Below are 13,278 nucleotides of genomic sequence, written 5' to 3'. Positions count from 1 at the left end.
GCACAACTAATTAGCTTCACCACCAATCACACTGATTGATACCACACACTGTGCTGATTATTTGCCAGGCCTTGATTGCGCCCTGAATTCATGAGAACGCATCATGTTTCACTTGTCGTACTCCTTTGCCTCTTTTCGGTCTTAATGGAGGCATCAGGGCAGATAAAGGGTCATATTGTACTTTGTTCACTTTTTTAAAATGGTGTCTTATCGTTGGTAATGACGAATCTGTAGAAATATTTGTGACTTTGTGTAGAGGATAAAGAATATATGCCTGTGTGTATTGTATGCTGCCTGCATGTGTTGCTACCATTTGTGTTCAAATGGATCTTGTTTAAATGATTATAATTATTGCAATATTGACGTTAGTTTGGTTCGTCAGTCTGTGGCGTTTCCCATGCTGTGTTAGCATTCAGTTAGCAGTAAGGCGCTAATTATTTTTGGTTTGGTAAAAACAAAGTTTTGTTCACTCTGGTTCATTTTGAGTTGGGATGTAAACATCGACTGTGAAAACTCAAAATATCTTTTCTTTTCAAATATTAGTTGCCAATTTACTTGCCACCATAACATTCCGCTTATAAAAAAAAGTCGAAATAATTACTATTCCCAAAATAAGCCTCTTTTTTCCCTCTAAAAATATTTTCTCTTTTATATCCTTCTCTTATTTCTAAAATATTTTACTATAATACTCATTTTAAAATCCTATTATCTACATTTAAATGCTTGGTAAATAAAACAGTGAGCAAACAAGGGTGGCCAATCACATTCTTTCTCCCCCTCCTCCTCCTTGTCGTCGTCCACACGTGCCTCCTGGCCAAAGAGCGTCCGTCGAGTGGCGTTTTTGATGGCCCTTCGACATGAACTCGGAGGGTCTGGAGATGTTGGTCGTAGTGGTCCTCGTCGTCAAAGTTCTGAAACAGTTTGGCTTGTTGCACGTCGGCTACGCCGGTAAGACGAGCGTGAAAAAGCAGAGAAAGTTAGTTTCGGTGTACATTTGTTAATAAATACGGCAAATCCGTCAAATTGTCTGGACACACTGAGAAATATTATTTTCCCTTTCCGTTTGTAATTTTGAGAAGAGATGTATTGATTTTTCCCGATGGTGCCGATTGTATTTCACTTGCCGGCCGGCGGCATCGGACAGCGGCTCCGACCCTTCTGGGTCGCGGCTGCCTTTTTATGTTTCCCCGCCGTCCCAGCCGACGTTTCTTGTCCCTCGTCGGCCGTTGACCTTTTCACCGACCTGTCGGACCAGTCGCCGGCAAGCTGACAAACGGCGCGGCGTAAATCAAATGTTATCGGCTCTTCAATGTTATCGGCTTCTGCACGTGGGCCCGCTCGTCTTTTGTAACCCTGTCACTCCCTCTTTGTCCATATTAATTAAAAGATAGATGGCGCTATTGAGCATGTGTCAGTAAAATGTTTGAGGGTGGAGCCAACTTAACTGGGGAAAAAATATATTTTTTAATAATTTTATTTATTCATCAGCATTTTTCAATGCCATGGCATTTTTTTTCTTTCCAATAACAGCAAAAAAGAACAGTTAGCCACCAAATGAAATATTTTGTATACCTGTGTTTGATGGTCCCAGTTTCCTCCTTTTACCGCCACGCCGTCGCATTTCCACCTCGCCACCAAAGATGGCGGCTTGCTTTCACTTTCTGTTGCCGCAGGTGTCCCTAATTGTGTCCCCTAATTGTGTCTCCCTTCCTAAATGACATGCCAAGCGGCTTTGATTGATGAGCGAGCGAGATAAACCGTTCACGGTTCACTTAAAGCAATTAATGAAAATCCCCAGATGAATTGTGGACGAGGGATGCTGATGAGTGGCGCTAATTCAGCATGGCTGTCGGAATTTAGCATGTTGTCTTTTTGCCGTCACAACAATTTCTGGACTGAGAACTTTTATGTCGATTTTTTTTATTTATTTTTTTTATTTTTTATTTTTTTTAAACCAACAACTACGATCAGTATAATTCTTTCCTGACTCTGTAAACAAAAGAGTAGTTGCTAGTTTTAGAAAAGGCCAGTAGAGGGCGGTATGCTCTTTTTTTTTTTTTTTTTTTCTTTTTTTGCTGCTGCTGACCCCCCCAGCATGTTAACATGCAGTTGGACAGAGCAAACATGTAGTGAGAAGGTCCCACAAATGAGGTGGACGTGAAGTGGATCGTGTTGTGTTGGGGTGACCCCTCCCTCCCTTCTTCACACGCCCCCTCCTCCTCCTCCCTCCCTCTCCTCCCCTCGTTCAGCGCTTCTCAAATGCAAGAGTGGAGTTTTGCTCCCGTCATCATTGTCTAGATCGAGTTCACGTCCCCACCAGGGCCATGCAATCGCTTTGGTGACCTGACAGACTCGAGGTCTCGACCTGGATTTAGGGAGCGGGCAGGCGGGAAACGGGTGCTGAGGGGTGCCCGGCTTGTGCGCCCGGCTCAGCTTAGCGCTGGAGTGGGCACGGGGGAACTGGAGCGCGGGACCGGGTGCCAACCCCGGTAGCTTGGAAGGCGAGGAGGGGGGCGGTTCCGGCTTCGGCTCGGGGCAAGGTGGCGACGAGTGGTCCGAGGGCGGCCCGGTGCTGAGCGCCATCTGGGAGACGGAGGGGCTGCAGACGGTGGGCATCGTGGTGCTGGTGTTTGCTTCCATCAAGCTGCTGCACATCTTGGGGATCATCAACTTCTCCGAGGGTAAGAAGTGTCAGACAGGGTGGTCCCAAATCAATATCCTCACCACTTCGTCTTTATTTATTTGCATATAAGATACAGTCGAATTCAGAATTATTTGTGTTCATGTTTTGATTTACTTTAACTCTAGTTTGGATTTGACTCTTGTCATTATCTATCCACTGCGGATCATTTTAAAAAGTGAGACACGGTCTTCAAAGTTCTTCATTCAAATCAGTCACTTTTCCACTGTTTTTGTGGTGTAAATTTTTGTCTGCGAGACCTCATTAAAATAAAATCCACCGCCGTGAGGTCACTGGGAAGATCTTCATTGATTTAACTCCGCCTACTGTCTTGCAAATTGCCTTTGAGAAATTTTCAAGCTTCCACTTGTTCAAAGAAAGGTCACCTTTGCAACCTTAAACAAAAACCTTGTTTCATATTTATTATTTATTTGGGACACACTGTAAAGGAAAACGATTCAAATGTGTTGAGGAGTCTCGAACGGCGTCTCATATGCATCTCAAGGAAAAGCCGTCTAATTAGCGAGGCAGCGATAAAAACTCGCTTTAATCCCGACCGACCGCGTCGGTCTCATTAAATCAACCTGCTCCGATGACACTTCAGTTAGACTTCCAATTAGCGTGGCCATTCACACACGTATGTGTTTGCTTCCTTCTAATTGGGGATGCGAGCGTACTTGGCGTAGATTGAGTTCAAGTTTTTGCTTCCCCGAATGGAAATCGATGAGGCCAGACGACATCCACGTGTGGTTATCAACACCATACGCTTGGGTGTCTGGAGGGATAATCGCTGCGGTAAAATCAAACATCTGATAAGCTTGTCAGGCCCTGAGCGGGAAGTTTGGGACATGTGGGGAAAAAAAAATCATTTTGCAATTATGAAACTGGCGAGATGGTCAATAATGGTAGACAAATAGTTATTTTGGCTCGGAAATTACCTCGGAGGAAAGTCGTTTTCAAGTTTAGGGATTGAATATTGAGTTTGTGGCTGCAACTTTATCACTTTGTTTTTCATACCTATAAATAACTTACCGTTTTTTCCCATGTATAATGCGCAAAAATTAATTAATTTATTGTCCTAAAATCTGGGGTGCGCATTATACATGGGTACCCAAAAAAATTAAAATTATTATTATTTTTTTTAATCCGGATATGATACGGAGGCCGCCATTACAGATGCACTTTCTTCTCTGCTGTTCACGTCAAACACGCTCCATACGAACACAATGCTCTCGTATCAGACGCTTGCTCGATCACCTGCTCGTTTGCGGTCACTATGTACCCTACACAAATCCGAAACATTTCTTTGCTATTGAGTTTGCTAGCCCATGCGCAGTGATACTGACCGGCAGAATAACATCCGGTTGTTCCCAAAGATGATCTTTTTTCTGAAATAATTTTACGTTTACAGACTTAAGTAGGAGTCAAAATTTGGGTGCGTATTATACATGGGTACAGGCTTTTTTCGAGCATCAACATGCCCTTTTTAGGGGGCGTATTATACATGGGGGCGCATTATACATGGAAAAAAACGGTATTTATTTCTTCATTTAAACTACTAATTTCAAAACCGCCATACACAAATAATAAGGAATTTTTTTATTCTCCTTGGGTGAATTTGGGAAATGTCAAGTAGTAGCTCCATGAGATTGCACACTTGGTTGAACATGCGTCCATGCGCACATCTGCCCCCCCCCCCCCCAAAAAAAAGAAAATGCCACCTGAGCAGACTCCATCTGGAGGCCAATGTTCATCAACCCACCGTAAGCAAAATTTCCCATGCTTGTTGTTTTTTTGTATGGAGTGCAAAAGTGCTTCGCATTGCGCTAACTCAGCCACTTTAGCTCAATCCATCATTTTGGTTGCTTCGCTTAATTGCATTTTTTTTTTGGCATGCTTTTTTATTTATTTTTTTAAACAATGGTGTATCTGGTTTAGAAATCAATTCAAAAGGACTTGCGTGTGGCGCAATTAGCCTTTTGTTTGTTTTTTTTCCTCAACCCCTTTTTAGCATTGAGGAAATGATTGACGTGGCCTTTTGCCGGTCGGTGTCCCTTGGGGGTGTTTACACTCAAGTGAAGTCTGTGGCGGATCCAAAGTAAGAGCCAATCACTTTGGATGAAAACATCACCGCTAATAGATTGCGATGGAGACGATAGGGCCGCTGATGTGGAACAAAAGAAGACAGATAGGACGAGAAGGGCATGATTGGCACTGCTCTAGCTAATGCGGTTTAGTCAAAAGTATTGGGACACCTGGCTTGATACTTGTAAAAATACAGGGAGCTAATTTAGCCGTTGGGCAATAAAATCTCAATATTGAAGTTTGGTGTATTTGTTAAATTAAATTAAAAAATATTTTTTCTTTTAAATGTTTGAATATATTTTTAATTTAAAAATACGGAGAGCCATTTTAGCTGTTGGGCCATAAAATGTCAATATTGAAGTTTGGTGTATTTGTTAAATTAAAAATTATTATTTCTTTTCCATTTTTTAATATATTTTTAATTTAAAAATTGGCATTTCTCACGGGTCTAACAATGGAAGCGCTGCATGTTGGCCTGAGACGATGGATTTTGAATGTTAATGAGTTTTAATCACTCTGATTTGTTATCGTTTTTTAAGTTATTGTACTAATATTTGAGAAAATGAAAGAATTTTTAATCAATCAAGTAAAAATATCGTTCAGACAAATTTGAACTAAAATTAGCGAGAAAGTAAAACAGTACATGTAAGCAACAAACAATACAGTCGTCTTTCTAATGAAGCGTTCGTTGGGCCCTGCTATGTCGTCAATCTGTCAAGGTGGCAGGTCTGTCTACGTGAAGCCATATAGAGTATTAACCGCCCGGCTCACGTCTTTGCGAAACGCTGCGTGCATTTTCCCGTCAGTCGTAAAACGTCGCAGGCACTTTTTATTAAATAACGACAATGACATATGGCTCATGCCGACTCGCTCCCGCGTTGGGGCTTGTTTGTGCATCCACCTCTGGAATCCGCTGTGTGGGTTATCTGATTGGATGAGGGCTGATGCGGGTAGTGGGGGCCCTTTTTCATTACACGGCGGGGACTTTGTTTGGATCTCTTTTGCTTTATTGACTGAGCTTGTGTGGATGCTAATCAGCGTGTGTCCTCCTTATTCTTCAGCAGCACTCCTACATTATTCACATTTGATAGATACACTACCTCTTCCTGTCTGTCGTGGAACTTTATAATATCTTGTTGTATTATGTAGTACCTGCCAAAGAACTGATTCACACCTCTTAAGACTGTAGTCATGGAAAAATGAAGCTTCAAAGTTGAATCATGAACTAGTTTTTTTTTTTTCATTCCTCTAGAGCACAGGTGTCAAAGTCGAGGCCCGGGGGCCAGATACGGCCCGCCACATCATTTTATGTGGCCCCCGAAGACAGATGGTGCATCAAATTTGTGTCATTACTAGAATTACAAATTGTCTTCACTTGTAATATCTATTTTTTTTAAATATTTGACCAGTTTTTACTCGTCTGATTTGAAAACGAGTTATTTGTCAGTTTGTTTTGTAGCTTTTACTGTATATAATATGATATGTACTACTTATGATGATACATTTATTTGCGTTGACAGTCATAATGGCCCTCCGAAAGAAGCTATGACTACAATGCGGCCCCCGAAAAAAATGAGTTTGACACTCCTGCTCTAGAGGACACTTCAATTTTGGGCTACAGCGCCATCTAGAGTAGTCATTAAATACAACAACTGGTTCGTGAAGCAAATTTGAAGCTTCGTTTTCCCATCAGGGTAGGTGTACCATGTTTTAGAAGAGTCTAGTACCCTGTCATTCAAATATCTCGAAAACATCATAGCATAGCCAATTACCCGTCCTTGACATGTCTACTACCCGTTGTGGCACAATTTGATTCTGCCGTAGAACAGTCGAGTAACATCAGTCTTTTTCCGACAATGACATTTCAGCAACGTTTCTCATTGTACACCTGTTGACGGCCGGCGGCGGCGGCGGCGGCTGGTGTTGATAGATGCGCTCCTTCCATGGAGATGAGCCGGCTGATAAATGTGCTCCTATATTAGGAGCGCCGCGCGGCTGCCACCGAGATACAATCGGGTGTCGGGTTGCTTTCAGGTGCTGACGCTTTGTTGTTGGATTTGCTTGGTGCGCTTCAACAGTGATTTGAGGGGTGTGGAATTTTTTATCTCATCCTTTCAACTTATTCCAAAGTGTTATCGCTGGAATCATGACTTTCTTCCAAATTGTAATTAATAAGTGTGTGTGTCCACATTTAACTTTGTCATCTACCTTTGTGAACTAAATAGATGAATCTATTTTGATTCATCTTTATTCATTTAAATTCTTGCATTTTTAGAGTCCGACTCGATATCAGATTTACAGATGTCACTTGTACTCGTGTTTCGGTAGTAAAGTTCCAAACGCTCCGTGCTGGTCATCGTATGCATTTCTAGGTCAAGCAGACTCATTAAAAATAAATTAGCAGCTCCTTTTCAGGTTCAGGGAGCTTGTTAGTTTAGGGTCAGCGAGGTTTGATCTTCAGATAAATGACAAACTTGGAGGCTGTCGGTGGCCTGCCGTTTGATTCTTTCCAGCTTCCCCCTAATTCATTTGTTTAGTAATTGACAAAGCAGGTGCAACAGAAAACATTGCGCTGTTGTGTGCAAAATTGGCCGTGCTGTGTCCTATGGTAATTCCATTTTGCTGAGCTTTTTGTCTCGCGCTTATAAACCTTGGCGCGGCGTTCAATCTTAATAATCCCTTTCTGTGTGGCTGCGCGGCGGTGAGGGGGAAATGGCGATGACAATATGTACAACCACGAGGTTTCTTTGGGGGGAAAAGAAGGCAGAAATGCAGCAGGGATGGCCATTTGATGACTATTTCCACCCTTTATTTTTATTTTATTTCTCTGAACGTTCTGAATGTTGCATCATTGCATGTAGCTCAACTTACTGTTCGACCCACCATTTTTTGTGTGTATGCATCTGTAGAAGTCCACTAAAGCTGCGTACTTGATTCTTCAGGTCAACAACACCAGAACCCATTGCAATTGCAAAGCTCACAGGAAAAATCGAAAAAGTACAACAGTTCCTTGCATTATTATTATTATTATTATTATTATTATTATTATTATTATTATTATTATTATTATTATTATTATTATTATTATTATTATTATTATTATTATTATTAATAATAATAATTGAGTAGGTGGTTACAGGCAGTTTGAATTGTATTTTGACCCGTAAATGTTACAGAATAAATTATTAATTATATTAATAATAATAATAATTATTATTATTAATAATAATAATAATAATAATAATAATAATAATAATAATAATAATAAAAAAGGTCACCCAAAAACACTATACATACAGGAATAAAAATAAATAAATAAAATAAACCGAGAAAAACTCTTGTTATTAGGTAAACTGGCCTATTCACTCCTTTTGTGCTCATTCAAACACTCAAATATCAAATTTGTGATATTTTGGGTTTAGTGCTCATAGTTTGTGGTATTTTAGTGGTTCAAACAGCGAACGTGTATATTCCAGACCAGATTTTACAAATAATGTAAACACATTTTGTAGATTATTACTTTGTAATCTGTTAATCATCAAATGTTCACTGACCTAAATTGCAAAACGCACTTGCGACGGCAGTCAACGTTTGGATTCCGGTAGACGAATTTAAACGTCCATGACAATCAATGCGCAACTCCTATTTGGACTCGGCTGTGAGCGAGTGAAGTCTTGAGCAGTGAAACGACATTGTTGTATTTGTCTGGCACCCGCAAATAATTCGTCTTCCGAGCCAGCTTTTTGTCCTCGAGCTTCTCGCCAAAACGTCTGGCTACCCGTGGTATGAGTTAAAACAAAGCTTCCTAAATTCACAACTGCACGTTATCAAAGCCAGCGAAGCTTCGCAAGATGGTAATTGCGAGCGTGGTGTCAGCCAGTTAACGTCGATGAATCAAAGTGGCTTAAAAACATCCACAAAATGTCTCCCTCATCGCTGAGAAACGCGTCAGGCGCCGTAATGGTTGCCATCTGCACTCTGCAACGATGCTCCACAGTACAAATGACGACTTTTTCCGCCCTCCCCCATTAGCGAGCGTCGCCAAGTTGGGGTAAATGCGTTTGGCAGCAGTGCACTTTTTAGATGCTCGCTATTGTCAGTCTGTCCAAGGAATAACAATAAAAATTGATTGGGAAGTGTTTTTTTTACAACCGGATTGGTGTTTTTGTCCTTTTTATGAGGCCATTTTATCTGGCCGTTTCTAGATGTACTTGCAACTACCACATTTTTATTGGCCAGATTATACAAGCTTCTTATACCTTACACAGTTAAGTACTGTGGATATAAAAAGTGTACACACCCCTGTTTAAACGTCAGGTTTCTTTGACGTTAAATGAGGCCAAGAAAACTCATTTCAAACTTTTTCCCTACCATTAACATTCTTTTCACACCACTTTTTTGAATAAACAATTAAAATAATGAGGTTGCATAAGTGTGCACACCCTCTTATAAGTGAAGATGGTGTCGCCACGCCGACAGGAAGAAAGTCGTCCATCGGAGTGCGGCCTAATGAGATATCTGTCTCTCTTCCGCACGAGAGGAGGTCAGCAGTCTCGAGTTCCGCTGACCCAGTGGCAGACTTTTAATAAGTCGTGCCGAGCGGTGATTTCACGCTCATGGCATCCCTCAACTTGTTTACAGGTGTCGTTTTACACCACCATGACGCTTGCAATCACCGGCCTTCCTTCATGTTGTTGCCCTGAAGAAATCCAGCCCTCCAAATGTCTCGGTTGCCGCGGTAACCGCACTCCCTCCCCATGTACTTGTGCTCTCCAGGTTACCCGTCACTTGTCCGCGAGGGCGGGGTGAGGGCTCGCCTCATGAGGTTGCTCCCATGCGGCGCCGCCAAGTCGTCGTCGGGCGCCGAACAAAGCAAGTGGCACTTCTCGGGCTCTTCTTGTCAAAGACGCTTAACGCAACATACAAGATGTTCACCTCGTGACCTCACGTGACCAAAGGGGGCGCTCTTGAGAAAACTGGTCAAATAGCTTGAAAGAGTGGTGTGTTGTTAGCAGTGAAGGTAAATCACATCTCCACCGGTTTGCTGACGGGAAAGAAAAAGGCATCCATTTAGGGGGCGGAGCTTTCTTTATTGAAGCAGATGACTCTGCTGGCAAACATTGCAACTACAGAAGTGAATGTTAGCTCAGGACTGTAGCCTTCCAAAATTTGATGTACGACCTTCATTTTCCTCCTCCAGACAGCATCGAAGACGAGCTGGAACTGTCGACCGTGCGTCACCGCCCCGAAGGTCTCGGACAGCTGGAAGCGCAGACGCGCTTCTCCCGCAAGGAACTGCAGATCCTCTACCGTGGCTTTAAGAACGTGAGTGATGCTCAGCAAGCTTAACTTTCCGGCGACCGAACATAAGAGGAGAAACTGAGCTGTGGGCGAAGACAAATAAAGTGGCTCCAACTCAAGTGGCAGCAGAATGAGGCTATTTGTCCGGAGCGCACGCTCAGGTGGTCCAGCAGGCTCTGAATAAAACTCCCTAAGGTCTTGATGTGAGAAGTCAGAAATGATGACCTCGGGAAGGATTTCACGCCTGGCTGGGCTTTGCGTCATGTTTTCGATGTTCACGGATGAGCGATTTGTTGTATCTAAATCAAATAAGTATTTGTTTTGCTTTTTTACTTGGATGGCTCTGATAATCCGAGTTAAAATTCAGATTCGGCATATATGCTGTCCCCACGCTCATTGAGAAAAAAATTGTGGTGGTCTCTCGCAGGAATGTCCAAGCGGCGTCGTCAACGAGGAAACGTTCAAAGACATTTACGCCCAGTTCTTCCCTCAAGGAGGTTTGTGCTCCCTCGTTTTGTTCATCCAAATCCCCTTTCGAGCAAGAAAAGACAAGTCGGACACGGGTTGATGCTGATTCTTCCTTTTTTTTTCCGTCTCCTGCAGATGCGTCCATGTACGCTCACTTCCTGTTCAACGCCTTTGACACGGATCACAACGGCTCGGTGAGCTTTGAAGATTTTGTCATGGGTCTTTCCATTTTATTGCGGGGCACCATTCAAGAGAAACTCAATTGGGCTTTCAACCTCTATGACATCAACAAAGATGGTTACATCACCAAAGAGGTACAGCTCAGTGGACCTCCTACAAATAAAATGTCAAATTTTCTGGGTTGACGGTATTGTCCCGCAGGAGATGCTCGACATCATGAAGGCCATCTACGACATGATGGGCAAATGCACGTACCCCGTGCTCAAAGAGGAGACGCCACGCCAGCATGTAGATGTGTTCTTTCAGGCAAGTTGTAGATTTTTTGGAGTAATGAGTGGAAAGGTATGAAGGAGTCTTGGAAATCGGTTGCTTTCAAACAAAAAATGGCCGCTGTCCTGAGTACGTCGCTATTTAAATAGCATGAAATCAAAGCTGGACTGACTAATTGGCTTGAGTGTCCTAATACATTTGGAGCGGACTGTTGGTCTCCTGAATGTATTTAATTACGTGAGGGGAAAAGGTTTTATTTTGGGAATGTGGAGCCACAGTAACGATGAAGTAATGTTGCCCCTCCCCTAACAGAAAATGGATAAGAACAAAGACGGCGTGGTGACCATCGACGAGTTCATCGACTGCTGCCAAAATGTAAGCGGTGGCGGCGGCCGTTGTCATTTTGGCACGCTCGCCTTGCCTAACCGTGTTTTTTTTTTTTTTTGTCACCAGGATGAAAACATCATGCACTCCATGCACCTCTTTGAGAACGTCCTTTAACTCGACGTCTCGAGGGAGTGTGTGTGCGTGTGCATGTGTGTGCGTGCATGTGTGCGTGGAAAATGCAGACCTCCACCCATCACGTGTTGTTCCTGGCTGGGAACATTCTGGAAAAGTTGACTTTTATCGTTTATCCATTCTTTTCCCGCCAGGCGATATCACTGTGACCTTTATGTTCCTGTCGTTATATTTCCAGTCTTCTTTATGACCGGTGTATTGTTTTTAATTCTGTATAACAGTGGTTGTTAAAGGGAAAGTCTACCCCAAAAATGTCTGTCTAATAATATGTTCTATGTGCCGCCACTTGTCTAAACTCTGAGGAATATGACTTCTATCCATCTTGGAGGGCGGCCATTTTGCCGTTTCTTGTCAAATGACATCAACGTTGCCTTCTCAGCTCACAACCAATCACGACTCGGCTTCAGAAAACTGGTGAGTTGTGATTGGTTGTGACCTGGAAACTGTGATGTCATTTTCAGTCAATAACAAATGGCAAAATGGCCGACCCTTGAGATGGCTAAACGCAGGTGAGTTTTGGCTATTTCATTCATTTTCCACAAACCAAAATTTAATCAGAACACCGTTTCAATTAGTTGGAATGCACAAAACAGACTCAAAGAAAATTTGGGGGTTGACTTCCCTTTTAAACTTTTTACACCAAGTAGCACTTCAAAAACTACTTGGCTCTCAAAGTACCAACATCATGACCGACATTCACACACAGTAACTTAAATTTATGGAGGAAATTATAATTGTTTTGATTAAAATATATTTAAAAGTTAGTACAACTCAACTGTACTTGACAAATGCATTCGTGTGCCACTTTTGAGAATCAACAATATATAAAAGAAGTTAAAGTTAAATATATGTATACAGCAAAGATAAAGATTGATGGAAGAAGACCAGGATTGGACTGAAAGGATTAGTCCACATAGCACACCAATAGTTTATATTAAATCTATGTAGAGAACATTAGACGGCAATAACACTCCAAGTGGACCTCTTTGTTTTCATTTTCTAGCGTTTTTTTTTTTTTTTTTACATTACGCTCATTGTACAGTGCGGTTTTAAGAGACAAATGTGAATTGTAGTTTTAAAAGCGATGTATGTTTGTTTCATTTGACTTCCTTAAAATGACTCAATGTTGTACAGTTTATCTTTGACAAAGGTGTGGTTGTATTTATTTTATCTGTTAGTTAGGTAAGGAAATCCTGACATGTCACTTCAAAAGTTATCATGATGCATTTCTACATTTGTGTAAATATACCACAAGGTGAAAATAAACTGATGAACTTCTGCTTCTTCAATTTGCCTTCATACACAAAATGCTGACTGTTCTGTATGTTTTTTCTGTGCTCTGCTGCCCCCTAGCGGCATCAAGGTGAAGACACAAGCGCGTTCTCAAGTATGTATTTTTTAATCCATACTTTGTATTAATGTTTTATATTTTTCAAAACACTCCAATGACCTGAGAATATGTTTTAATACAAACCATATGGGCTGTCAAATTTTAACTAAAAAGCTGATGGTCAAAGTTGCATTTATCTTGCACAAAAAAAAAAGACAATTGAAGGCAGCACAAAGGACAATATTGAATTAGGAATGTTGACGTGGACAATTTTACAGACAATGAAATAAAAAGGTATTCTCAAAACATCCCTTTAAAAACAAATAAAAAAAACTTTGCTGTTTCTTGTCTCAGCATCATTGACATAAAGGTAACGGAAATTTGCTTCAGGTAAGTAAAATAACACAAATGTTTCATGCGAAATTTGGCAGGATGGTGTTGTGTT

At 41.6% G+C, this 13,278-nt stretch overlaps 1 protein-coding gene across 3 annotated transcripts in view; it reads left to right on the top strand.

Annotated features, from left to right (window-relative positions):
* The window catches only part of kcnip4a (potassium voltage-gated channel interacting protein 4a), a 33,578-nt gene extending 20,482 nt beyond the window's left edge, over nt 1-13,096 (top strand). For 2 of the 3 annotated variants that reach the window (XM_061283723.1, XM_061283732.1), the window contains exons 2-7: nt 9,966-10,090; nt 10,494-10,563; nt 10,670-10,848; nt 10,916-11,020; nt 11,297-11,359; nt 11,438-13,096. In XM_061283723.1, coding sequence (XP_061139707.1) covers nt 9,966-10,090; nt 10,494-10,563; nt 10,670-10,848; nt 10,916-11,020; nt 11,297-11,359; nt 11,438-11,485 — 590 coding nt within the window. In that variant the 3' untranslated portion in view covers nt 11,486-13,096. Of the gene's footprint in view, nt 1-9,570; nt 9,638-9,965; nt 10,091-10,493; nt 10,564-10,669; nt 10,849-10,915; nt 11,021-11,296; nt 11,360-11,437 lie in introns of those variants that run through there. The other variant, XM_061283738.1, reaches the window with a different exon arrangement.
* The last annotated feature ends 182 nt before the right edge of the window (nt 13,097-13,278 follow it).

Source organism: Syngnathus typhle, linkage group LG1, assembly GCF_033458585.1.
Source record: "Syngnathus typhle isolate RoL2023-S1 ecotype Sweden linkage group LG1, RoL_Styp_1.0, whole genome shotgun sequence".
In the NCBI taxonomy this organism is placed as follows: Eukaryota; Metazoa; Chordata; class Actinopteri; order Syngnathiformes; family Syngnathidae; genus Syngnathus; species Syngnathus typhle.
Note: the sequence above shows the minus strand (reverse complement) of the source record. Positions and strands in the feature narration are given on the sequence as shown.